The following is a 20,335-nucleotide window of genomic DNA, read 5'->3' as shown; positions in this document are numbered from 1 at the left end:
ACAAGTTGTCACACATCTGGAAGACTATTTTAAAACACATTCAAAATGTTTTCACTACAGGATGCCAAGCATCTGGCAATACAAACTTCTCTTAGAAATTTTTCTTCTATAGAATTCAGTCCTGTGTAGAGAGTCATTGTTCCAGATTTTGAACTGCATGTTTAATTTGTGGAATTGATATACATATATATGTATGCAAAATACATATACTTGCAAAATACATGCTTATATGCAAAATACATATATATGCAAAGGCAAGGTTTTCCTTGTGATTTTGATTTAGGTAGACTTAGCTTAATGATGTTAACAGAGTTGCCACTGATTGTGCCTGACTTGCACTCCTCTCTAGCTGTGTCCTCCCCAGCCCCCCAAAAGCCCTTCAGTGGCCTCTATTGGTCAATCCCTCCCCAGGAACATTCTCTCCCAAAAGAACAGCCCTCACTCACTTGTCTAAATAGTAACTGACTTTATTGGTTTCATTCCTCAGCAAGGATGAGGAAAAGCGAGGCTTCTAGCTTTGCCCGTCTAATAGGAACCAGCCTTAGGAATACCTGTGGTTCACCAACCATCCCCAAACCATTTGCAGGATCCTGAGGTAGGAGGTAGGTATTCTTCATGTGAGGTCGCCTCCCTCCTCGGGCGAGCCAGCTCAGATTTCCAGAGGCCTTTTCCACAAACTACCCTAACCATCCCTAGCACCGCTCCACTTGCAACCTTTCACACTAAGCCTTAAGTCGGGTGACAGCATTGGGGGTTGGGGTGGGGGGTGGTGTTTGGAGTCAAGTAGGCACCAATTATTTCAGTTCTATAGATTGTGAAGACCTCAGATCACACCTTCTTGCTGGTGACCCAGGAGAAGAGCAATCAGCTCCTCACAGGCAGGGCACAGACCATACTTACCCTTGTGGCCTTGGCACTGAATGTGGCGCTAGGCGTGCTAAGTGTCTACTGAATTGTTCTGGATAAAAATGCAGACTGCCCCAGCACTGAAGTAAAGATGACTGCGTTTCAAACTCGAAAGCAAGTCAAGCAGGTAGGCAGGTTTGAACCTAAGCAGCGTTCACCATTTGGGTAGTTATGCCACGAATAGCAGACTAACAGGACGGGTCCACCAGAGCTACCTGGCATGAAGGTGTCACTGGTAAAACGTAAAGACTCTGCATAAGGAAGTCTGGAGACTCCATGGGGTACAAGCTTACCTTATTTAGGATTCTTTGACACAAAGAATACACACTTTGGGGAGATAATCAGTCCATCTCCTTCTTCGTGGAACATGCCCTGACCTGATTGGCTTTGGTTCTAGAAGTCACTGGGCTCTTCGGGGCTCTGGAGCTCAGCTGCAGCCATAAACCTGCACGTGGTTGTTAAGCTCACTTTGGAGAGTGTGAGGACATCCCTGAGGGGTCTGATGGGGTCAGGGTGTAGGCGAAGGCAGTGGGACCTCAGCACTGGAGTTCCAGCAAGCTGCCTGTGGTGTCACAGGCAGTCCTTGCAACCTTATTTATACACAGGCTTGCAACCTCCTCTAGAAGCTTCCAGGAAAAAATGGGAGACTCTGAAGAACTCAAGAAATCTTAAATCACAGATGGGATAAGAATTATAGGAATATAGTTTATACTGTAAACAAGACCTCATATAACCAGTCTGGTGTGGCCTAGGAAAACCTGGATTCGATAGGTAGGTAGATAGATGAATTAAAACACAGATATAGGGAAAATGAATTTGGTAACATCAAGCAATGTAACATACTGACACTTTATAATATATTTAATAGCATAGAACATTGTCATTGCACTTTAAAATATTCTAAATCGAGTATGTAAGTTTCATGTTCCTCTGAGCGGAAAACAGACCTGAGAAAAAAGCAGAAAGGCTTCTTAAAGGGTTAATAATTCCCAGGTGAGGAATGTATTTTAACTCAGAATTCCTCAATAGAAACCAGCCTTCTCTGTAGATTTTACAAATAACAGCCATTGCTGGCTAATATTTCTAACCTTTATTCAGTTTTCTGTTGATGAAAAATCAGAATCAGGGATTATTACTTTTACAAAGAATGTTTAGACATCCCAGTGACATGATCACTATATAAAATAAAATTCAAATTATCTCAGTTTAAACACTGACTTTGACAGTTAGTAAAATCATTTAATTTTCTGCTATGGAAACTATTTTAATAATTTTAACCACTTCTTAGATTATATCAATTCTTTGAGATGAAGTACAATGGAGAATGAAAATAATCTTTGTAAACTGAGCTCCATTGCAAAAAAAAAAAAAAGATTTCCATTCTTCAGTAGGAATATTAACGGATAACCTTTCGAGTGCCTTTCCTCGTATTTCTCTTCTTTCTCTGCATCCCCTGCTTTCTACAGCTCAAAGAAAGCCTAGCTCATGAAAACAGATTCTACTTAATGATCCCCTTCCCTCTGCCTTCTCCCATTCTCTTTCATTCACATTCCCAACTTTGCATCTCTGTTCTCATTTTCCTTTTTTCTTTCCGGGGAATGACCACCTCAAAGGATTAATTCAGAACATGCAGCAGAAAATGGTAACAAGAGTGGGCAAATCAGGATGTGGATTTAAAATCAAGAGGTATTTTAAAGGAGGAGAGTTACTCAAATTAAACATATGTTAAGAATATGGGTTTGTTGTTCATGGCATACCTGCTGCCTGTCATCCCACCCTCATCGGATCAGCCTTCAAGGGCAAAGCATTCCCTAGTGGAATAATAAATAGAGCGGCTGGAGTGGATATGAATCTGAGCAGCCCAGCAAGCTGCCTGTCCTCTTGGTCTGACTTCACTGTTGAAACACAGGTGATCACTGAACCAGATCAACTAGTGAGATGGATCATGGCCCCTCAGGCTCACTGCCAGAGAGAGAGAGGGAACACAATTCAGGCTCCAAGTAATCAGGCTTTGGGAATAAAAAATTCAAATACAGGTCTTACTGAGCTTTTATACCAAACTGTTTTAACTGACACTGCCTATTTTCCAAGGTGTCATCTTTCCTACTTTGATGCAAGTGAACTAGGCAAAAATCCACTGGTCTTTTAAAAAAAATATGCTGGTAAGATGCTTAACAGCTGACCTGCCATCAATCAAGGGGTGTGGCAAATTTATTCTATAGATAAATATACAAAGAGTTGCCCTATTTCTGCACTTTCATTCTTCCCAATGTACTGTAGTTTGAAGGTCTCTGCTGTCTCAGAATTATGCTCCCAAACATTATTGATATGAACTAGTCACACCTATCAGAGAAGGCAATGGCAACCCACTCCAGTACTCTTGCCTGGAAAATCCCATGGATGGAAGAGCCTGGTAGGCTGCGGTCCATGGGGTCCCAAAGTCGGACATGACTGAGCGACTTCACTTTCACTTTTTACTTTCTTGGGTTTCAGGGGGAACTACATAGAATAGCAATATATGATTTATTTGTTCATTTATATCCTTCCTTGCTTTAGAGGAGTTTTGAAGGTGACAGCAGTGATATAAAGTATTTATGGGTTGAATTCATTCCACTGATAGGAAGGATTCAATAGTCTTGGGTCTCTCTGGAGAAGTTTCCATGATATGGACAACTTATTCATAAGCGTTTTGAGGGAAATACTGTTAACTTGGTTTTGAAATAATATGGGTCTGCGAAGGTCAAGGGACTCCTTTCCCATTTATTTTGACATTATTCCTAGAACACGAGACCTACCTAGCTAGCTGTGATATTATTACAGACTAATAGAGGCTGACTGGTTTCCCTTTATTCAGTGAAAATAATCCTTGCTAATAAATAAATAGTGTGGGGGAATAGTTTCTAAGTCCCTCAAGGATTTCATAAATGCCCATTTATAAACCATCATACACAAACAACAGAAACTTCTTAACTCTTCATCAAAGAAGTCAGGCCCCCGATGTTTGTTTACTAGTTCAGGCTATCACATACAGAAATGAAAATACATTAACACCAAGACTAACAATGCCCCATATCAGCAGATGTTATATCAGAGGACCTGACACACACACACACATATATATATGAAGATTCCTCTTTCTCCAAGTTGGTGATGTTTTATAGAACTTGGCTCAAAGGTCCCTCATACAAAGGGGAGAACACACTGTAATGCTCCAAAGGCAGGAGTTTTGTGTTCAGCCTGTCTCTGCAACTTTCATTATTTAAAGTGGAAAGTCAGGTGAAACCCAGTTCTGAAATTTAGCAAGTCCTCACCTCACAATGTGACCAAGGACATTAAAGAAAATGCCAGGAAACAGGCAGAGGGCATCGCTCAAAAGTGTGGCTTGGCAGGAGCGGGGGTGCAGAGCATAGGTACAAGCAGGTTGGCGGGGAACAGGCAGCACCTCCCTAAGCACCTTCCTCCAAGGGAAGTCTTTTCAAGAGTTTCAGTGACAGTGGGTTGACACATGTTGTTGATGCCTTTGACGACATGATGTGAAAGGAAGCAGGTGAGGATGAAGATGGAAAGACACATGAGAGGGGTGGGGGAGGGCAGACAGCATTGTACCTTCCTACTCCCAAAGCAACCCAAAGGTGCTGCCCTACTCTGGGGCTTGCTCCCTTTGACATTCCAAGGTGATTCTGTCTGTGATGAGCAGTCCTTTAGGATGGAATATTATTCTGCTGCAGAACTGGCCAGAGAGGGGGTGGTTTGCCCTGGACAGGAGCATGAGCTATGTTTGACAAGGCAAGACAATGACTGGGCAGGGGAAAAGGGAACCATTCAAGAGAATTCAGGCATCGAAAAGGCAGCCGGTCTGGAAAACCATGAAGGTTTCTTCAAACCCTGAGGTTCTACAGTTCTATATATGAATAGGTCCTATGGAAAAAATATTAATTCATATGAGAAATAAAGAGCTTCCTTGGTGGCTCAGATGAAGAATCTATCTGCAATGCAAGAGACCTGGGTTAGATACCTGGGTCAGGAAGACACCCTGGAGAAGGAACTGGCAACCCACTCCAGTATTCTCGTCTGGAGAATCCCATGGACAGAGGAGCCTGGTGGGCTACAGTCCACGGGGTCTCAAAGAGTCAGACACGACTGAGCAACTTTCATATGAGAAACAAACACCCAAAAAACAAAATGAAAAGCAAAAAACAATCCTTTCCCCGCACAACACAGCAGAACATGGTTAGTCTATCTTAGAATGGTAATTGGACTTAGGTGGGGTTTGCCTTTCCATTTATTTTTAAAAAAATGATTAGACGATGAAATGAAAATACAATCCCTGGTTACAAATATTAAGTGGGTGTGGATGTAGAACTCTGGATCAGTAGTTAAGTTTGGCTAATACAATGCCTCTGCTGCTAAAAGTAAATTAATTATGGAAATCTCCATGAGCCCACAAAAGCTCTGCTCACAGTACCTGACCACGCTCCCTCACATTCCTGTACGTGTGTATACTTTGTGGCTAAAGGAGCACATTTGCTTTGATTGTGGAGCTCTTTCCAGACCTTAAGAGCTGCAATTCTAATTTTTACACTGAGAAAATGCTCAAAATGTGTTCCCTTCTGGGGGAGTGAAACGCTGTGCCTCTTTCAAGAGGCAAGCCCTTAGAAGCCCATCAGCTGTTGTTCCAAACCTTCAGGCTCCAGTTTTGTAGCATCTTTGTCCTGTATTTTCTGAAAGGCTTTGAGCTCTTGGACGAACATTCTTCTAGTGGCAATTTTAACACAGCTGAATGCTTTCATTTGTGCTGCAGGTAGCGTACACAATAATAGACATCATTCAGTGAATACTATTCCCACATAGAAGTTCTCTTCCAAGAATCATTGGCCAGCTGTGCCGCTGTGGGATCAGAGGGTGGAACACTTTTGATTTTAGACATATGGAAGGGGACAGTAGGAGCTGGGCTTTTAGCAACAGAGCTTTCTGGGGCCCTGGGGTAAGTGTTCTACTTCTCGTGGCAGAGAACAAAGACCTCACCGTTCACACAGAGCCCCACTGAGATTATGAACCACACACATGGCAAAATACTTCACTAAAATGTAGACCAAGAGCACTTTCCTTCAGAAAGATATTCACTGGAAGGACAGGGGCTGAAGCTCCAACGTTTTGGCCAACTGATGCAGAGCCGACTCATCAGAAAAGACCCTGATGCTGGGAAAGACTGAGACAACAGGAGAAGTGGGTGGCAGAGGATGAGGGGGTTGGACAGAATCACTGACTCAATGGACACGAGTTTGAGCAAACTCCAGGCGACAGTGGAGGACAGGGGGACCTGGCCTGCTGCGGTCCATGAGATCATGAAGGGTCGAACATGACTTAGTGACTGAACAACAAGTTCAGGGAGAAAAGCTGAATAAGCCAAAGGGAAAGCTGCCTATCTGCTATTGTTAGCGAGGTGAGGGGATTCTGGCCACGCTTTCTGAGCTCTAAGCACATTTTGGCCCCTCTTCGATCATGCTCCAGAATTACTTTTTCCATTTTTCCCTCCCCATGCTGCGTCTGTAACACAACCACTCTACGTAGTTTATCTCAGGAAATGACAATTGGCTGTCGAATCCCATACAAATTGATTGGATATGACAGCTTAAAAGAATAAATATTCTGCAGAGAAGAAAGTTTTTACTTAGACTCTTGTATTTTCGATCCCTTTTTAAAATCCCTTCTTGCTTAATTTTATTATTTCAATTAGATCATTTAAAAAATCAACACATCACATGCCAACCTCCCCTAAGAGCAATCATAAGATTTGATGATTTTTCTGATACACAGGCTAGGGTTTCAAATTTGCATTATTTTATCTACCAAATTAACTCTGAATTCTAAACCAAACTAATGCCGCCATGTGTTTTTAAACATCTCTAATCCAAACCATCTGGAGAGGCATGGCTTTGCAGAGGCAACCCTTCCAGGACACTCTGTGGATTCTGTCACTGCTTGAGGTTTTGGCAAGCCATCAACATTACTGTAATTCTCTTTTCTGAAATATAGCTTTTGACTAGGATTTGAGAGTCTTGGGTGTGTGCATGCAGGCACTTGGGTACACTTTTGCTCATCTCTTTCTCTTTTCAGAAGATCATATTTACAACAAACTTCAAGAAATACAGGTCTCTGTTGTTTACAGAGGATAAAACTGATTTTAACTACTCAACATTATGTTAAGAAACACACCTCTCTGTACATAGATACTGGAAATACTTTTTAAACAAATTAAAAGAAGAAAATATATCAACTTTAAAGAGCAGCAACTATCAAAAGTATAAAGTGATTATGGCAATAATGATTTGTAGATGTAACATATGAACTCAGTACATTTAAGAGGTGATCATAACTAAAAAATCAACTAAGCTAAATCTTTGCCTAAGAAAGCAACATCTTGTTTAATTCTTTGGCTACCAGTGAATATATTTAAAAAGTATAAATAAAAACAAAATCAGATATGAGCATGCTAAAAGCAAACCGTGGACCACTTGTCACAACAAAGGCTAAAAGAACTTTCCCGGGGCTTCCCTGGTGGTTCAAAGGTCAAGAATCCGCCTGTCAATATAGGAGACATGGGTTCTATCCCTGATCTCGGAGGATCCCAATGCTGTGGAGCAACTAAGCCCGTGTACCACAGCTACTGAGCCTGAGCTCAAGAGCCCAGGAGCTGCAACTACTGAAATCCCTCTAGCGCCTGTGGTCTGCAACAAGAGAAGCCATTGCAATGAGAAGTCTGCGTACCGCGACTAGAGAGCAGCCCATACAGCAACAAAGACCCAGCACAGCCGAGTAAATAATTAAAAAATTTCCCTGCAAGTAAGGAGGCTCATTCTCCTTCCACAAATTCTTTGATAATAATGCTTTTAGACAAGCTCAAAACTTAATATGAAAAATGGACAGATCCCCCATTTTTCTAGGAGCCACTGCCCAAAATAAATTTTAATAAAGATGGGACTCCTGGGAAATCTGACTGTACCTGTACGTATTACATCCCTTTCATCCAATAGTATGAGGCAACCTAAAGACATACACAAACTGGAAGGTTTCCCTGAAGCTCATCAAGGGGGAAGATGTCTATTCTTTAGAAACAGATGGGCTGAAGTCCAGACTGAGGCTGTGTTTAGAACATAAAGACGCCAAAGCAATGCAGAGGCCCCGCCTCAGAGGTGGTTGCAGCCCAGAACACCCTTGCGGGGGGTGGGGTGGGGCACTAACATGGTCTGGAGCCTCACCACAGTCCATCTCTGGCTGCTGTTTCCTTTCCTGCAGTGAGATCCTCCACCCCCACACCTCTGAGGGAGAGGGGTGCCTCTCTGAGACCTCTCTTTCCTTTGAGACCACCTGGTAGAATTTCAACCTGCTTCTGCCTATATTAAAATACTGTAGGATAAAGGAAAAGCACAATCTGAGATTTCAGAGAACGGATGCCCCAACTAGGGGGATTGGAGCCCAAGCCTTTAGGAGACACAGCTCCTAACAGAGATGCTAATCTGGTCTCAGATGAAAGTAGAACATGGGTCAGCCTCATGGTCTTTACTCTCGCTCCAGGGTCTACAGAGTGAGCTCAGCATGGCAAAGGGCCAGCGCATCTCTACGGAATTCAATGCAGCCACGTGAGCTACGGTGGGCTTCTTTACTAGTGGTAAAGAACCTGCTTGCCAATGCAGGAGACACAGGTTTGATTCCTAGGTTGGGAAGATCCCCTGGAGGAGGGAATGGCAACCTACTCCAACATTCTTGCCTGGAGAATCCCACGGACAGAGGAGCCTGGAGGGATACAGGCCATGGGGTTGCAAAGAACTGGACACGACTGCACACACACACGAACTATAGAAGAGACCAGTGGGTACTCTTATGAAGCCTGTGCCTGAGACAATCCGTGTGAGTAACTGAGCCATGAAAACCGAGGCATCTGTACCTATCTGTATATGGGGGAAGCAGACCAGCAGGGATCCTACTGCAGACACGTGTCGCAACACAACGGTCAGTTCAGTCAGTCAGTTCAGTCGCTCAGTCGTGTCCGACTCTTTGCGACCCCATGAATCGCAGCACGCCAGGCCTCCCTGTCCATCACCAACTCCCGGAGTTCACTCAGACTCACGTCCATTGAGTCAGTGATGCCATCCAGCCATCTCATCCTCGGTCGTCCCCTTCTCCTCCTGCCCCCAATCCCTCCCAGCAGCAGAGTCTTTTCCAATGAGTCAACTCTTTGCATGAGGTGGCCAAAGTACTGGAGTTTCAAGCATCAGTCCTTCCAAAGAAACCCCAGGGCTGATCTCCTTCAGAATGGACTGGTTGGATCTCCTTGCAGTCCAAGGACTCTCAGGAGTCTTCTCCAACACCACAGTTCAAAAGCATCAATTCTTCGGCACTCAGCCTTCTTCACAGTCCAACTCTCACATCCATACATGACCACTGGAAAAACCATAGCCTTGACTAGATGGATCTTTGTTGGCAAAGTAATGTCTCTGCTTTTCAATATGCTATCTGGGTTGGTCATAACACAATAGTACCAGTTACCAAAACACTGAGATGACTTTGTACTTGTTAGAAAAATGCTTTTCCCCACATCCTCCCAGTGCTCCCCTGCTACTGGACCCCTGCACCCTCCCTCTTGCACCCTTCAGTCATGACCTCCCCCATTCAGCACCTACAGGTGAGATGCCTAACACAAAGGGGGCCCTAATCCATGCTCTCTGGACAGTACTGTACAGATTGTTACATACTTATAATTTCAGTCCTGCATAGTAAATAACTGACACTGGTGCCTAACAGTGAATGCTTTCTACATACTGCCTCCTGCCCGTCCCGTGCATGCTCAGTTGTTCAGTTGTATCCGACTCTTTGCAGCCCTATGGACTGCAGCCTGCCAGGCTCCTCTGTCCATGGGATTCTTTAGGCAACAGTACTAGAGTGAGTTGCCATGCCCTCTTCCAGGGGATCTTCCCGACCCAGGGATCAAACTCAGGTCTCCTGCATTGCAGGCAGATTCTTTACCGCTGAACCTCCAGGGAAGCCCCAACTGTTTCCTGTACTGTGCTCAGTTGCTTCAGTCATATCTCTTTGCAACCTATGGACTGTAGCCTACCAGGCTCCTCTGTCCATGGGATTCTCCAGGCAAGAATGCTGGAGTGGGTTGCCATGCCCGCCTCTAGGGGATCTTCCCAACTCAGGAATCGAACCCATATCTCTGGCATCTCCTGCATTGTAGGTAGTTTCTTTACCCACTGAGCCACCTGGGAAGCCCCAACTGTCTCCTAGGACTCAGTAAATATCTCATCATTTAGTCATGAAACAAGTTTAAATGGCTGGGAAGGTAGAACTTTGTAACTGCTCAGGTTTCCTCTTCACTTGGCTCTTGTATATAAAAAGCACACATGGGGGTCTAATGAGAGGAGATGGCCAGGTGATGGGAATTAGGGCATGGGTGGGGACTGGGGCCAACTGAAGACTTCTCGTCGGGAGGGGATGGCCTCTTCTCAGCTCTAGCCTATTGTTGCCATAGTGGGTACCCTGTAAGTGTATGAATAAAGGAATGAGTGAATGGATGAATACGTAAGGTGAGATTTCTTTGTAAAATACTCAAGTAAGGAAAATAAGAACACCAAAGTTTAAGCGTCCTTAAATGAGATGGACTATCAAGCAGTAACAGAGAAACAACCAAATTTAAAGAGAATGCTTCTGTCTCTTCAAAGCATGTTCCCCTATTACTATGGGATTATGTTCTCCTCAAAGTCATATGCTGGAGTCCTAAAACTCAGAGTGATGTTATCTGGAGACGGGTGCTTTGGGAGGTAATTAGGTTTAAATGAGGTCATAAAGGGGAGGCCCTCATCATGGTATTAAAATATGAGAAAAGCTCACTCACACTCTCTCTCTACATGAGGACAGACCTAAAAGGCAGTCACCTGTAAGTCAGGGAGAGTCCTCACCAGAAACCACAACAGCTGGCACCTTGATCTTGAACTTACCCGCTCCAGAACTGTGAGAAAATTGTTTTCTGCTTTTTAAGCCACCCAGTCTGTGATACATTGTTATGACAGCCTGGACACACTGTGTTCAGTGCTCGGTCATGTTCAACTCTTTGCGATCGTGTAGACTGTAGCCCGCCAGGCTTCTCTTGTCCATGGGATTCTCCAGGCAAGAATACTGGAGTGGGTTGCCATTTCCTTCTCCATATTATCTCTTTTATCCTCACAATAATCCTAAGAGGTAAACAGATGTCCATTGGCATTCAAGCCAGACCCCTGATAACACTCATTTCCATTAGACCAGGCTCTTGGGACCTCAGTGAATGGCCAGGGGGCAGGGTGCGGAAGACAAGCAGAGTTACAGGCTGGAAGCCTCACTCATGCTGTTTCCTGGAGCTCACTGCACAGCACCAATGATTCCTGGGCAATTCCTTGATGAAGCACAACTGCAGAAAGCCCAGTTCAGACCGTTTTAGCACAGCACATGGCAAGAAGAGAGAAGGGCATTTAGGGGACTGAGTAAAATCTTCAACACTGAGTTCTCTGCCTCCAACCTGTGTGCACATCAATGGGGCAGAGCAAACATTAATAAATCTTAGGTAGCTTTGTAATAACACTGAATGTCAGCTTGATCACTTGCAACATGACATGGCAAGACGAAACAATTTAAAAATAAGTTGTTCAAAGATGGGCTGTCTTTTACAGCATCCCTTGCATGTAATAATAGCTCGCTTGGCCACTTGTCAGGTATACAGCCCCTTCAATGCTATTTTCAGATGAAGAATTGCCCCTGATACTATCTATTTGTTATAATCCTGCCGATAACTAATCTCCCTAGATGTATCCTAATGACCAGTTTTGCTTCTTATGTTAATTTTTAGCGAAGATTCTAGAAAGCAGGCAGATAAAGAATGAACGCTGGCAAGGCAGTTTCTCTGCTGCCAGCTTCCTGGGTTGAAACAGAAAAAGAAAAGTCCCTGCTGTTTGAGTTAATGAGTCAGTGTCTAGCTCAAGCCTCTCTCGTCGGACCAGTCTTACTCAATTGGCATAAAAGAAGAGTTTCCAAGGGTCTGCATTTCATTTCAGCAAGTACATGTAAATTCCCGTGTGAAAGTGAAGTGAAAGTCACTCAGTCACATCTGACTCTTTGCAACTCCATGCAGTCCATGGAATTCTCCAGGCCAGAATACTGCAGTGAGTAGCCTTTCCCTTCTCCAGGGGATCTTCCCAACCTAGGGATCGAACTCAGATCTCCAGCATTGCAGTCAGATTCTTTACCAGCTGAACCACCAGGGAAGCCCAAGAATACTGGAGTGGGTAGCCTATCCCTTCCCCAGTGGATCTTCCTGACCCACCAATTGAACCGGGGTCTCCTGCATTGCAGGCAGATTCTAACCAACTGAGTTATCACCGTGTGCTTTTTCCTAAAGACACAAAATAGCACTGCTGTGCTGCTGCTGTTCTTGTCTGATCCTTATAACCTGAATCTTTTGTGTAAAAGTTTAATTCTATCTTTGTATCACCTGAATTCCTTAATTACCCACAATTATGTACCTCAAAATGCATCTCACAATCTATACAAGCAATGATGCTGGTTTGCTCTTTGGGGTCTCTCCATCCTGCATTGCCTTTGAAAACTGGGTCTTACATTCGTCGGCCCGTCCTTATCCATGGAGTTCATTCGCCAGTCACTAAGCACCTAATATGTGCCCTCACTTTGTCAGCCCAGGAATTCATATTGAATATATAACCTAGTTGTCAAACTTTTTTTTTTTTTCCAAATTTATTGGGATATAGTTGTTTTCTCTTCATTCATCCCTTCTCTTTTCTGACCTCTACAGAGTAACAGGGCTTCCTTCCCTGGTGGCTCAGTGGTAAAGAATCCGCTTGCTAATGCAGGAGATGCAGGTTCCAGCCCTGGGTTAGGAAGATCTCCTGAAGGAGGAATGGCAACCCACTGCAGTATTCTTGCCTGGGCAATCCCACGGACAGAGGAGCCTGGAAAGCTACAGTCCATGAGGTCACAAAAGAGTCAGACACGACTTAGCGACTAAAGAACAACAACCGAGCAACAACTACTTTCCACGTTGAAAAGCTTAGAAAATGACTTAAAAAAAAAAAATCAGTGCGGCCATAAGGAAGTTACCCTCCCTTAATTAAAAAAAGAATCTGTAAGTCAAATTCTAACACTTTTCTGGTCATAACATACCTTGGGAAATTTTAAATTAATGCATATCTTTGTGTCTATAGCTGTTTTGTTATTTAGATTACATGCCACAGTCTGGACTAGGGAAGGGACGAAAGTTGATGGGAGAAGAAATCAAGTTTATTGCAATAAACCTCACAGCTCCACCAGAGTTGGAGGAAGTCTCCTCTCTATGACGTGACGACAATGCCTCACCAACTACCCCGTGGTCACTCGGCAGTGTGGTCAGCCAGGAACAGAGCTGCATGCCCACTGTGTCCACTGCCCCCACCAGCAGCCCACAATCCCATCACTCCTCCTGGGGAGGTCTGCAGCCTGGGAGAACCTCATGCAGAACCAGATGCTGAATGGCTAAAGCTGTCACTGCAATCTCAATCTGTAATCTTTATAGAACCTTAATGAGAAGAGAAGACGCAGAAAAAGTCAGCTGAGGATTTTAAACACGGGCACAAATGAGGTTAGTTGGTATGAACCCCACTTCACATTCTGCTTCCCCCGCTCCAACCCCCAAATCAGGAGCGATTTGGGTCTATGTCAATTTCAGGTCATTGTCAGATAATAAGAAGAGAATGCCAAGGACAAAGAAACCAAATCGGGAAAAAAAAATAAAAGTAAAAATAAAAACCTCTGACAAAGCCAAGCCTCTCAATATAGCTTTTCCACTTTCCTCAATGCAGCTAATTCTAAGATATGTATTTCTGATTCTACTCATTCTGTTTTAAAAGAGAAAGACCACACCAGGGTAAGCAATGCAGGGTGGTCAGACGCATGATCTAATGACAGTGTGGGGAAGCCACTACAGAAGACGGCAGGAGCGCTGCCAGACGGTGTGGCGGGGACCAGTGACTGACTTCCACGCAGAGTCCACTGATGTCTTCCAAGTACGGATGGCTCTTACTGAAATGAAAATAGAAAACGCAGAACCAGAGCCCATACTAAAAATTCAGTTTAGTAAAGACAGAAGACTGCCCACGAAAGTAGAGGGTATTTGGCTTTGCTATTTTCAGAGAGAAAGGAGCCTTCCTCCTGCAATCTTTTTACCATTTAGGATAAAAGCCTGTCAGTCTTCGCAAAGGAACACTGAACCGCTGTCTGTATCTTGTGCATTTGTTTTCTAGTGCCCCAGATGATGTTTTTCTGAATCAAAGGATTTGTTTGCATCTACATAGACTTGCCAAAAACACGGAGAATCGGCAGAGATCAGCAAGAAATGGCCAGCTAATGCAATTAGTCCAAACTGATAAAAGTACAATCATAAGGCACTCGCAGCTCCTCCCTACCCTCAGCCCCCTTTCTTATTAAGCAAACTAATTTTGAAACTATTAGAACATCACAGGAGAATGTGGAAACAAGTTCAACCTACCCAATTTCAGTGAGAGTGTATCTAGAGAGGACCAGCTGCAATAAATAAGCTCTACTAATGATTTGAAGGGGCGTAACAAAGAGTGAGAGGTCAGTGAGTGGACGGTTTGGTTTCTCTCATGTCTCATCCCTGGGTTGGGAAGATCCCATGGAGAAGGGAATGGCTACCCACTCCAATATTCTAGCCTGGAGAATTATGGACAGAAGAGCCCGAGGGGCTACAGTCCCTGGGGTTGCAAAGCATCAGACACAACTGAGCGGCTAACACTTCTACACGTCACTAGTTTTAGTCCTGTGGCCACTCCAAATTCCCCCTGAACTACCATGGCTACGTCACGGCAACCAAACCGTCCTGTTACTCCTTCCCTCCACCTCACCTCCACCCCCCAAGTCATGCGCACCCTCCCTGGGTGTCCAAGTTAACCCTGCGTTGGTCTCCCAACAGCTCAGCCACACTCAGGATCACAGCACTTCCGCAACCACTGTTACTTACTTGGTGGTGACTGAAACTTCATCGAGATCAACTGTGGCAAGATGGGCCACTATCCCAACAGAGATGGTACTCTCCAGGGCACACTGCGTCACGTTCAACACGGGTGAATCCCCTCCTGGAAAAACTCTTGCTCTTCTGACCACCTCAGAAGCAGACCCCAGCAATGAGTGAGCCAGAGGGAATAAGTGTGGGGGGGGGGGGCGGGGCGGGGCGTGGTAAGAAGGGGCAGGGAGTTGGGTACGAAATTTCTCAAATAGGGAGCAAAAGCAAGAAATTCCCCCCGCCAGCTTCTGGTCACCAGATGAAGTGAAGATAGTAGTAGGAATTTGGGGGATACAGAGATATCTTAGTATCTTTTGGTAGGATATGAAGAGCACTTCTGACTTGAAAAAAAATCAAGAGCATATCTTCTAGAACACGTACATTGGAGCATTTAAAAAGCAAGTAAAAATAAGGTTAAAGGCATTCTGGTGAAGCTTTTCATAAATGATCCCAAAGATAGCAGGAGACGAAAAGAAAGGATGTTCTTCTCAGTCAATGCGTCAGAAAACACAATTTGAAAATTTGTAAATTCTAGTTAATTCCCAAACCTTCTGGAATTTGTGTCTTCACTCAACTTATTAGTTCCTACTGACCTGTTACCATGCAATGTTGTGAATGTTAAGCACATTCTCAAACTGTTATTGTCACAGGCAACCCACCGCTAGTTAATATAATAATAAACATTTTTTTGATGATGATAAACATTTTGTACACTGACCAAAACAACATAGTGTGTCACTTCTTAAAGTTAAAAAAATTCAGTATATGATTTATACACTATTCAAAATACTTCAAATGGCGCTGTTTTTTTTTTTTTTTTTTTAATGTGCTTCTGTTTATCCCATAATCCTTTTAGTATTTGCTCGGTAATTCAGCAAAACTCTTTAAACTGAATAAAATTAGGATTCTGTGCTTCTATGTTTACAGAAAGAGCATATCAGACTGACAAATTTGATAATCTTAAAAAGAAAGAAAGAAAGAAAAAACTGTTCTCATTTCAAAGGTTCAAAAAATAAAGGTTATTTACTATGCAGACCAGGACTTCTTGTTGTTTTTATGATAGCAAATTAGAAAAACATGGTCAGAGTTAGAGGTTACTCAATCAGGTTGAAGCTAGGACCTTTGTTCCAGCAGTCCTTGTTCCTCAAATTATATCTGATAATGTTCTAAAGTCTAAACATATTTTAGTTCAAAACGATACTCAGCTCTTAGATATAAAATGGCACTAAGCTTTCAAATATCAACAAGTTTACCCAGTCTCTTCAACTGATGTATTTGTTTTCCGAGTAATCCGTCACTCAGGACCTCTGAATTATATCTGAGGAGCTGAAACTTTGAGCTAGAATGTTTGTTTGCATTTTCCTGTGCATAATCATAGGAGAGGGGCATTAATACAGGGGTTGGTATACTGGCCACTACCAAGGCCTATTATTTCAGCAGAGCCGTGGCAACAGGGCAGTTGTTACAGACTTCCAGCCTGTGTTGTGTCAGATGGAGGAGTGGACCAATGTGTCAGCAGACACAAGCAGTAAAACATCCCAAACTAGTTGCAATCCAGAAACAGTATCTCTATTTCTCAACAATTCAAAAAAAGAGGGTGATAAACCTTCCCCTAAATTGGCTACCAAAGTGTTATTATCTGTGAAGTAAGATGGTGCCTGTCAACTTAAAACTGGCGAAATCGCATTGAACTGCGTTTCAGAGCGAGGAGGGAACTTGAAATGCTATTGCTCTGCGGATGTCCACGTGGGTGGGCGGACATATGTTCCTGCTAAGCAGAGGAAGTGGTACACCCGGATTTCTTCCTAAGTGCGAGGCCTTTATAAACTCGTCCTCATGGCGCTGTTTTAAATAGAAAGAAAATGACACACAGTCTCCAACCAGGCTTCCTAACTGTTTGGAGAGGGTGGCCACTTTCCCAAAACATTAGGTTACTGTGGGGGAATTTTCCAAAATTGTCAACAATTCCGTTTTTAAGCTCTGTGCTGCCTCTCCACATGAAACAGATGCAAGGCCGCACGAGCTATATTTGGCCTCACGGGAGATGTCAGTTATTTTTGCAGTGCTGACTCCTACCTGACAGTGGAAGACGTACTCTGGTGTGGTTTTCTTAAACTTCATGTTCCAAACCAAGGCTACTCCATCTGGTTCATGGGGAGCATCTTCGTTGTTGTTGTAGGAAGCGACCATCAGCTCAGGGTACTAAATGGAAGAAGTCACAGGATGGGTTATGCCAAGATGACAACACAAGGGAAAGATTCTTATTGCAACAGACGCATGCTATATTACACACTTGAAATGGTACTTGCTTTTTAAGCTGTGGCAGACTTAATACCAGAGCTTCCCTGGTAGCTCAGCTGATAAAAAAAAATCTGCCTGCAATGCAGGAGACACTGGTTTGATTCCAAGGTCAGGAAGATCCCCTGGAGAAGGGATAGGTTACCCACTCCAGTATACTAGGGCTTCCCTGGGGGCTCAGATGGTAAAGAATCTGCCTGCAATGCGGGAGACGTGGGTTCGATCCCTGGGTTAGGAAGATCCCCTGGAGGAGGGCATGGCAACCCACTCCAGTATTCTTGACCTGGAGAATCCCATGGACAGAGGAGCCTGATCTACAGTTGATGGGATCATAAAGAGTTGGACACGACTGAGCAATTATAAGCACAGCACAGCACATACTTAGTCCCAACTTCGTGTCTCAGCCCACTGAATCTGGTTTCTACCCGCAACATTCCACATGTGCTTGTCATAGTAACCATCGAAGTACACACACTGCTGAACCTCTGCGGTATCTGACGTTTGGGCGGCTTCCTCCTCTCTCCTATGCTGGCTTCCATCACACCTTTCTCTCCCACTCTTCTGAACCACTGTTTTTAGCCTCTACAGTTCCTTCTACTACCTATGGGGGGCTGGGGCTGTTTTCTGTCCTCTTGTTGGTGTCTGTTTACACATTCTTCCCTGGTGATCTCATCCAATAGCTTTAATTAGCGTTCATATACTGACAATGTTCAAATATTTATCTCTGGGCTTGATTTCTAAGATGCGTATTTTACAGCTACTGGAGATTTCTCAAGGCTGTACATAGACACATCAGATGCAATGCACAGGAAAGTGAGCTTGTTGCCTTCTACAAAAAGCTGTTTCAACATTCCTCTCATTAGGACTTTGTACTGACTGTCTGGGCCAGACACTCCATGTTCATTTTTACCCCTCCCTCTTTCTTCTCTACATGCTGCTTCAGAACTTCCTCAAGACCTTTCAAATGTATGCTTCTTTCTATCCTTAAGGTCAGAGCCTCCTAAATGAATTTCTTGTCTGGATGAAGACAACAGCATTTTAAATGACTTTCTGCTTCTAGGCTTGCCAGGCCCCGCGCTCACCTACTCCAATCTCCATCCTTTGTCAATATGACTTTACAAAACATGTATCTGGCTAAGTCATTTCTCTGCTTAGAAAAGCTTAATGGCTCATCATTACTTTCAAGATAAAATCTAGGTCATTTAGGATCTTTCATGATCTGTTCTTGGAGGAGGAAATGGCAACCGACTCCAGTATTCTTGCCTGGAAAAATCCCATGGACAGAGGAGCCTGGGGGGCTACAGTCCATGGGGTTGCAAGGAGTTGGACATGACTGAGCAACTGAGCTCACACGATCTGTTAGCTTCTACTTTCTTTGCCTAATCTGTTACAACCTACCCGCTTTCCTCCCAATCCCGACCCATGACCCAGCCTCACTGGGCTAGTTCTGAGGTTCATAGGTACAGCCTCTGTACTATGAGTTGACACTCACTCTCACTGAAAAGCCTCTCCTGTGTTGGTTACATTATTAACTTATTTGTTAAGACTCCATGTAGGCGTCAAGTCCTCCAGACCTAATCCTACCCAATCATTCACCACCCCTCATTGCCTCTCATCAGCCCCCTTAGCATTACGTATGTCCCCCTATTAAGGCACGTGTCAAATTGTATTATGGCTTTTCCCGGTCTATGTCCATGACTAGATTGTAAGCTTTTTAAGTGTAGGGACTTGGTTTTATTGACCTCTGAATCCAGGCCTAGTAAGTCCTAGCACGATAAACTTGTGCCAAAATCTACTGAATTACAAATACTCTTTTTTATGTTAGTGACTCTGCGCTCAGCAGCAAGATCCTATCTTTAATCCTTTGTTGTTAAATAATGCCAACAATTAGAAGCTCAAGTGAAAGAAACTCAAGTAGTAAAATCACTAAGAGGACTCTACAGCAAGTAGAAATACCTACTCACCATACATGAACTCTGCGTTGAACGTTAGAAATAAACAGGTTGAATCTCATGGCAAGTATTTATGAGTTAGAGTACATTGTATGAAAACGTCATTCCTACCCGGGATTTCCATACGGCAGCCCCATTAAATATACTATCAGGACTATCAGGATTATAGCAGATCATACCACTTTTGCTCACGGGTAGTTTAGTTTTTTCCTTCTTATTCACTATACTGTATATATTTAACATAAGTTTCTCAGTAAAAATTTGAACATCAGCTTCTTTTTTTCCTATCAAAAATAATTAAGCCTGAGTCTTCTATGTGTTTTATTCATTCTTTGAACTCCCCCCAGCTTAAGAAAGCTGCAGAGAGTTACAACTTACCAGTTGGTGCAGAGGAAGTATAAGCCTGCAATGAGACGCATGTATGTGGCCGCCAGGGGAAGTAATCATTCTTTATTAGAAAACACTCCTCAGCGGATGAATCAAAGGCCTATTAAGAAAGGCCTTTGATTCAAAGCCCACTCAAAGAAACTAACATCCAGATAAACACAGAAGTCTCCAGACTGTCCATCTGAAGTTTAACTAGGTCACATGGGAAAAGGCAACTCTATAAACATCAACACCACTACCACAGTGGCCAATGAGCAGCCAGATGTGTCTGGAATAATATCCCACAGCTTCACATCTGGGTCTCATCGCTGGCTCCCACTTTAAAAAAAAATCTTAAATTATTGGGCTTAAAACCCCTTTATAAAACAGGGAGAGTTTTTTTCAAACACCAGTGAAATGCTATTGGTGTAATTTCTATAACTGGGATCAAAAGGCCTAAAGATACTGATTAACTCTCAAGTCATGAAAGTGTTTATGATTTCAAAGTCTCCTCTAGTATGTCTGTTTGAACATGACTAATCAATATTTTCTTATTTTCCAACAAAAAAAGTAGTCATTCTCTGCATGATTATTGAAATATTAAAATTATTATTTTAACGAGAATATCAACTCCTGGGAAGTTTGTGATTATTCACAGGGCTGAATTATCTAATAATTAACCTAGGGGAATTTTACTCGGAAATTGCCCGAT

The 20,335-nt window shown here is 43.4% G+C and overlaps 1 protein-coding gene across 2 annotated transcripts in view; it reads right to left on the bottom strand.

Annotated features, from left to right (window-relative positions):
- DYNC1I1 (dynein cytoplasmic 1 intermediate chain 1) overlaps positions 1-20,335 on the bottom strand; it is a 380,644-nt gene that overhangs the window by 116,299 nt on the left and 244,010 nt on the right. For both annotated transcript variants that reach the window (XM_052638333.1, XM_052638334.1), the window contains one exon: positions 17,084-17,209. In XM_052638333.1, the coding sequence (XP_052494293.1) occupies positions 17,084-17,209 (126 nt within the window). The remainder of the gene's footprint in view (positions 1-17,083; positions 17,210-20,335) is intronic.

Source organism: Budorcas taxicolor, chromosome 4, assembly GCF_023091745.1.
Source record: "Budorcas taxicolor isolate Tak-1 chromosome 4, Takin1.1, whole genome shotgun sequence".
NCBI classification, from domain to species: domain Eukaryota; kingdom Metazoa; phylum Chordata; class Mammalia; order Artiodactyla; family Bovidae; genus Budorcas; species Budorcas taxicolor.
This window is presented reverse-complemented; position numbering and strand designations above follow the sequence as displayed.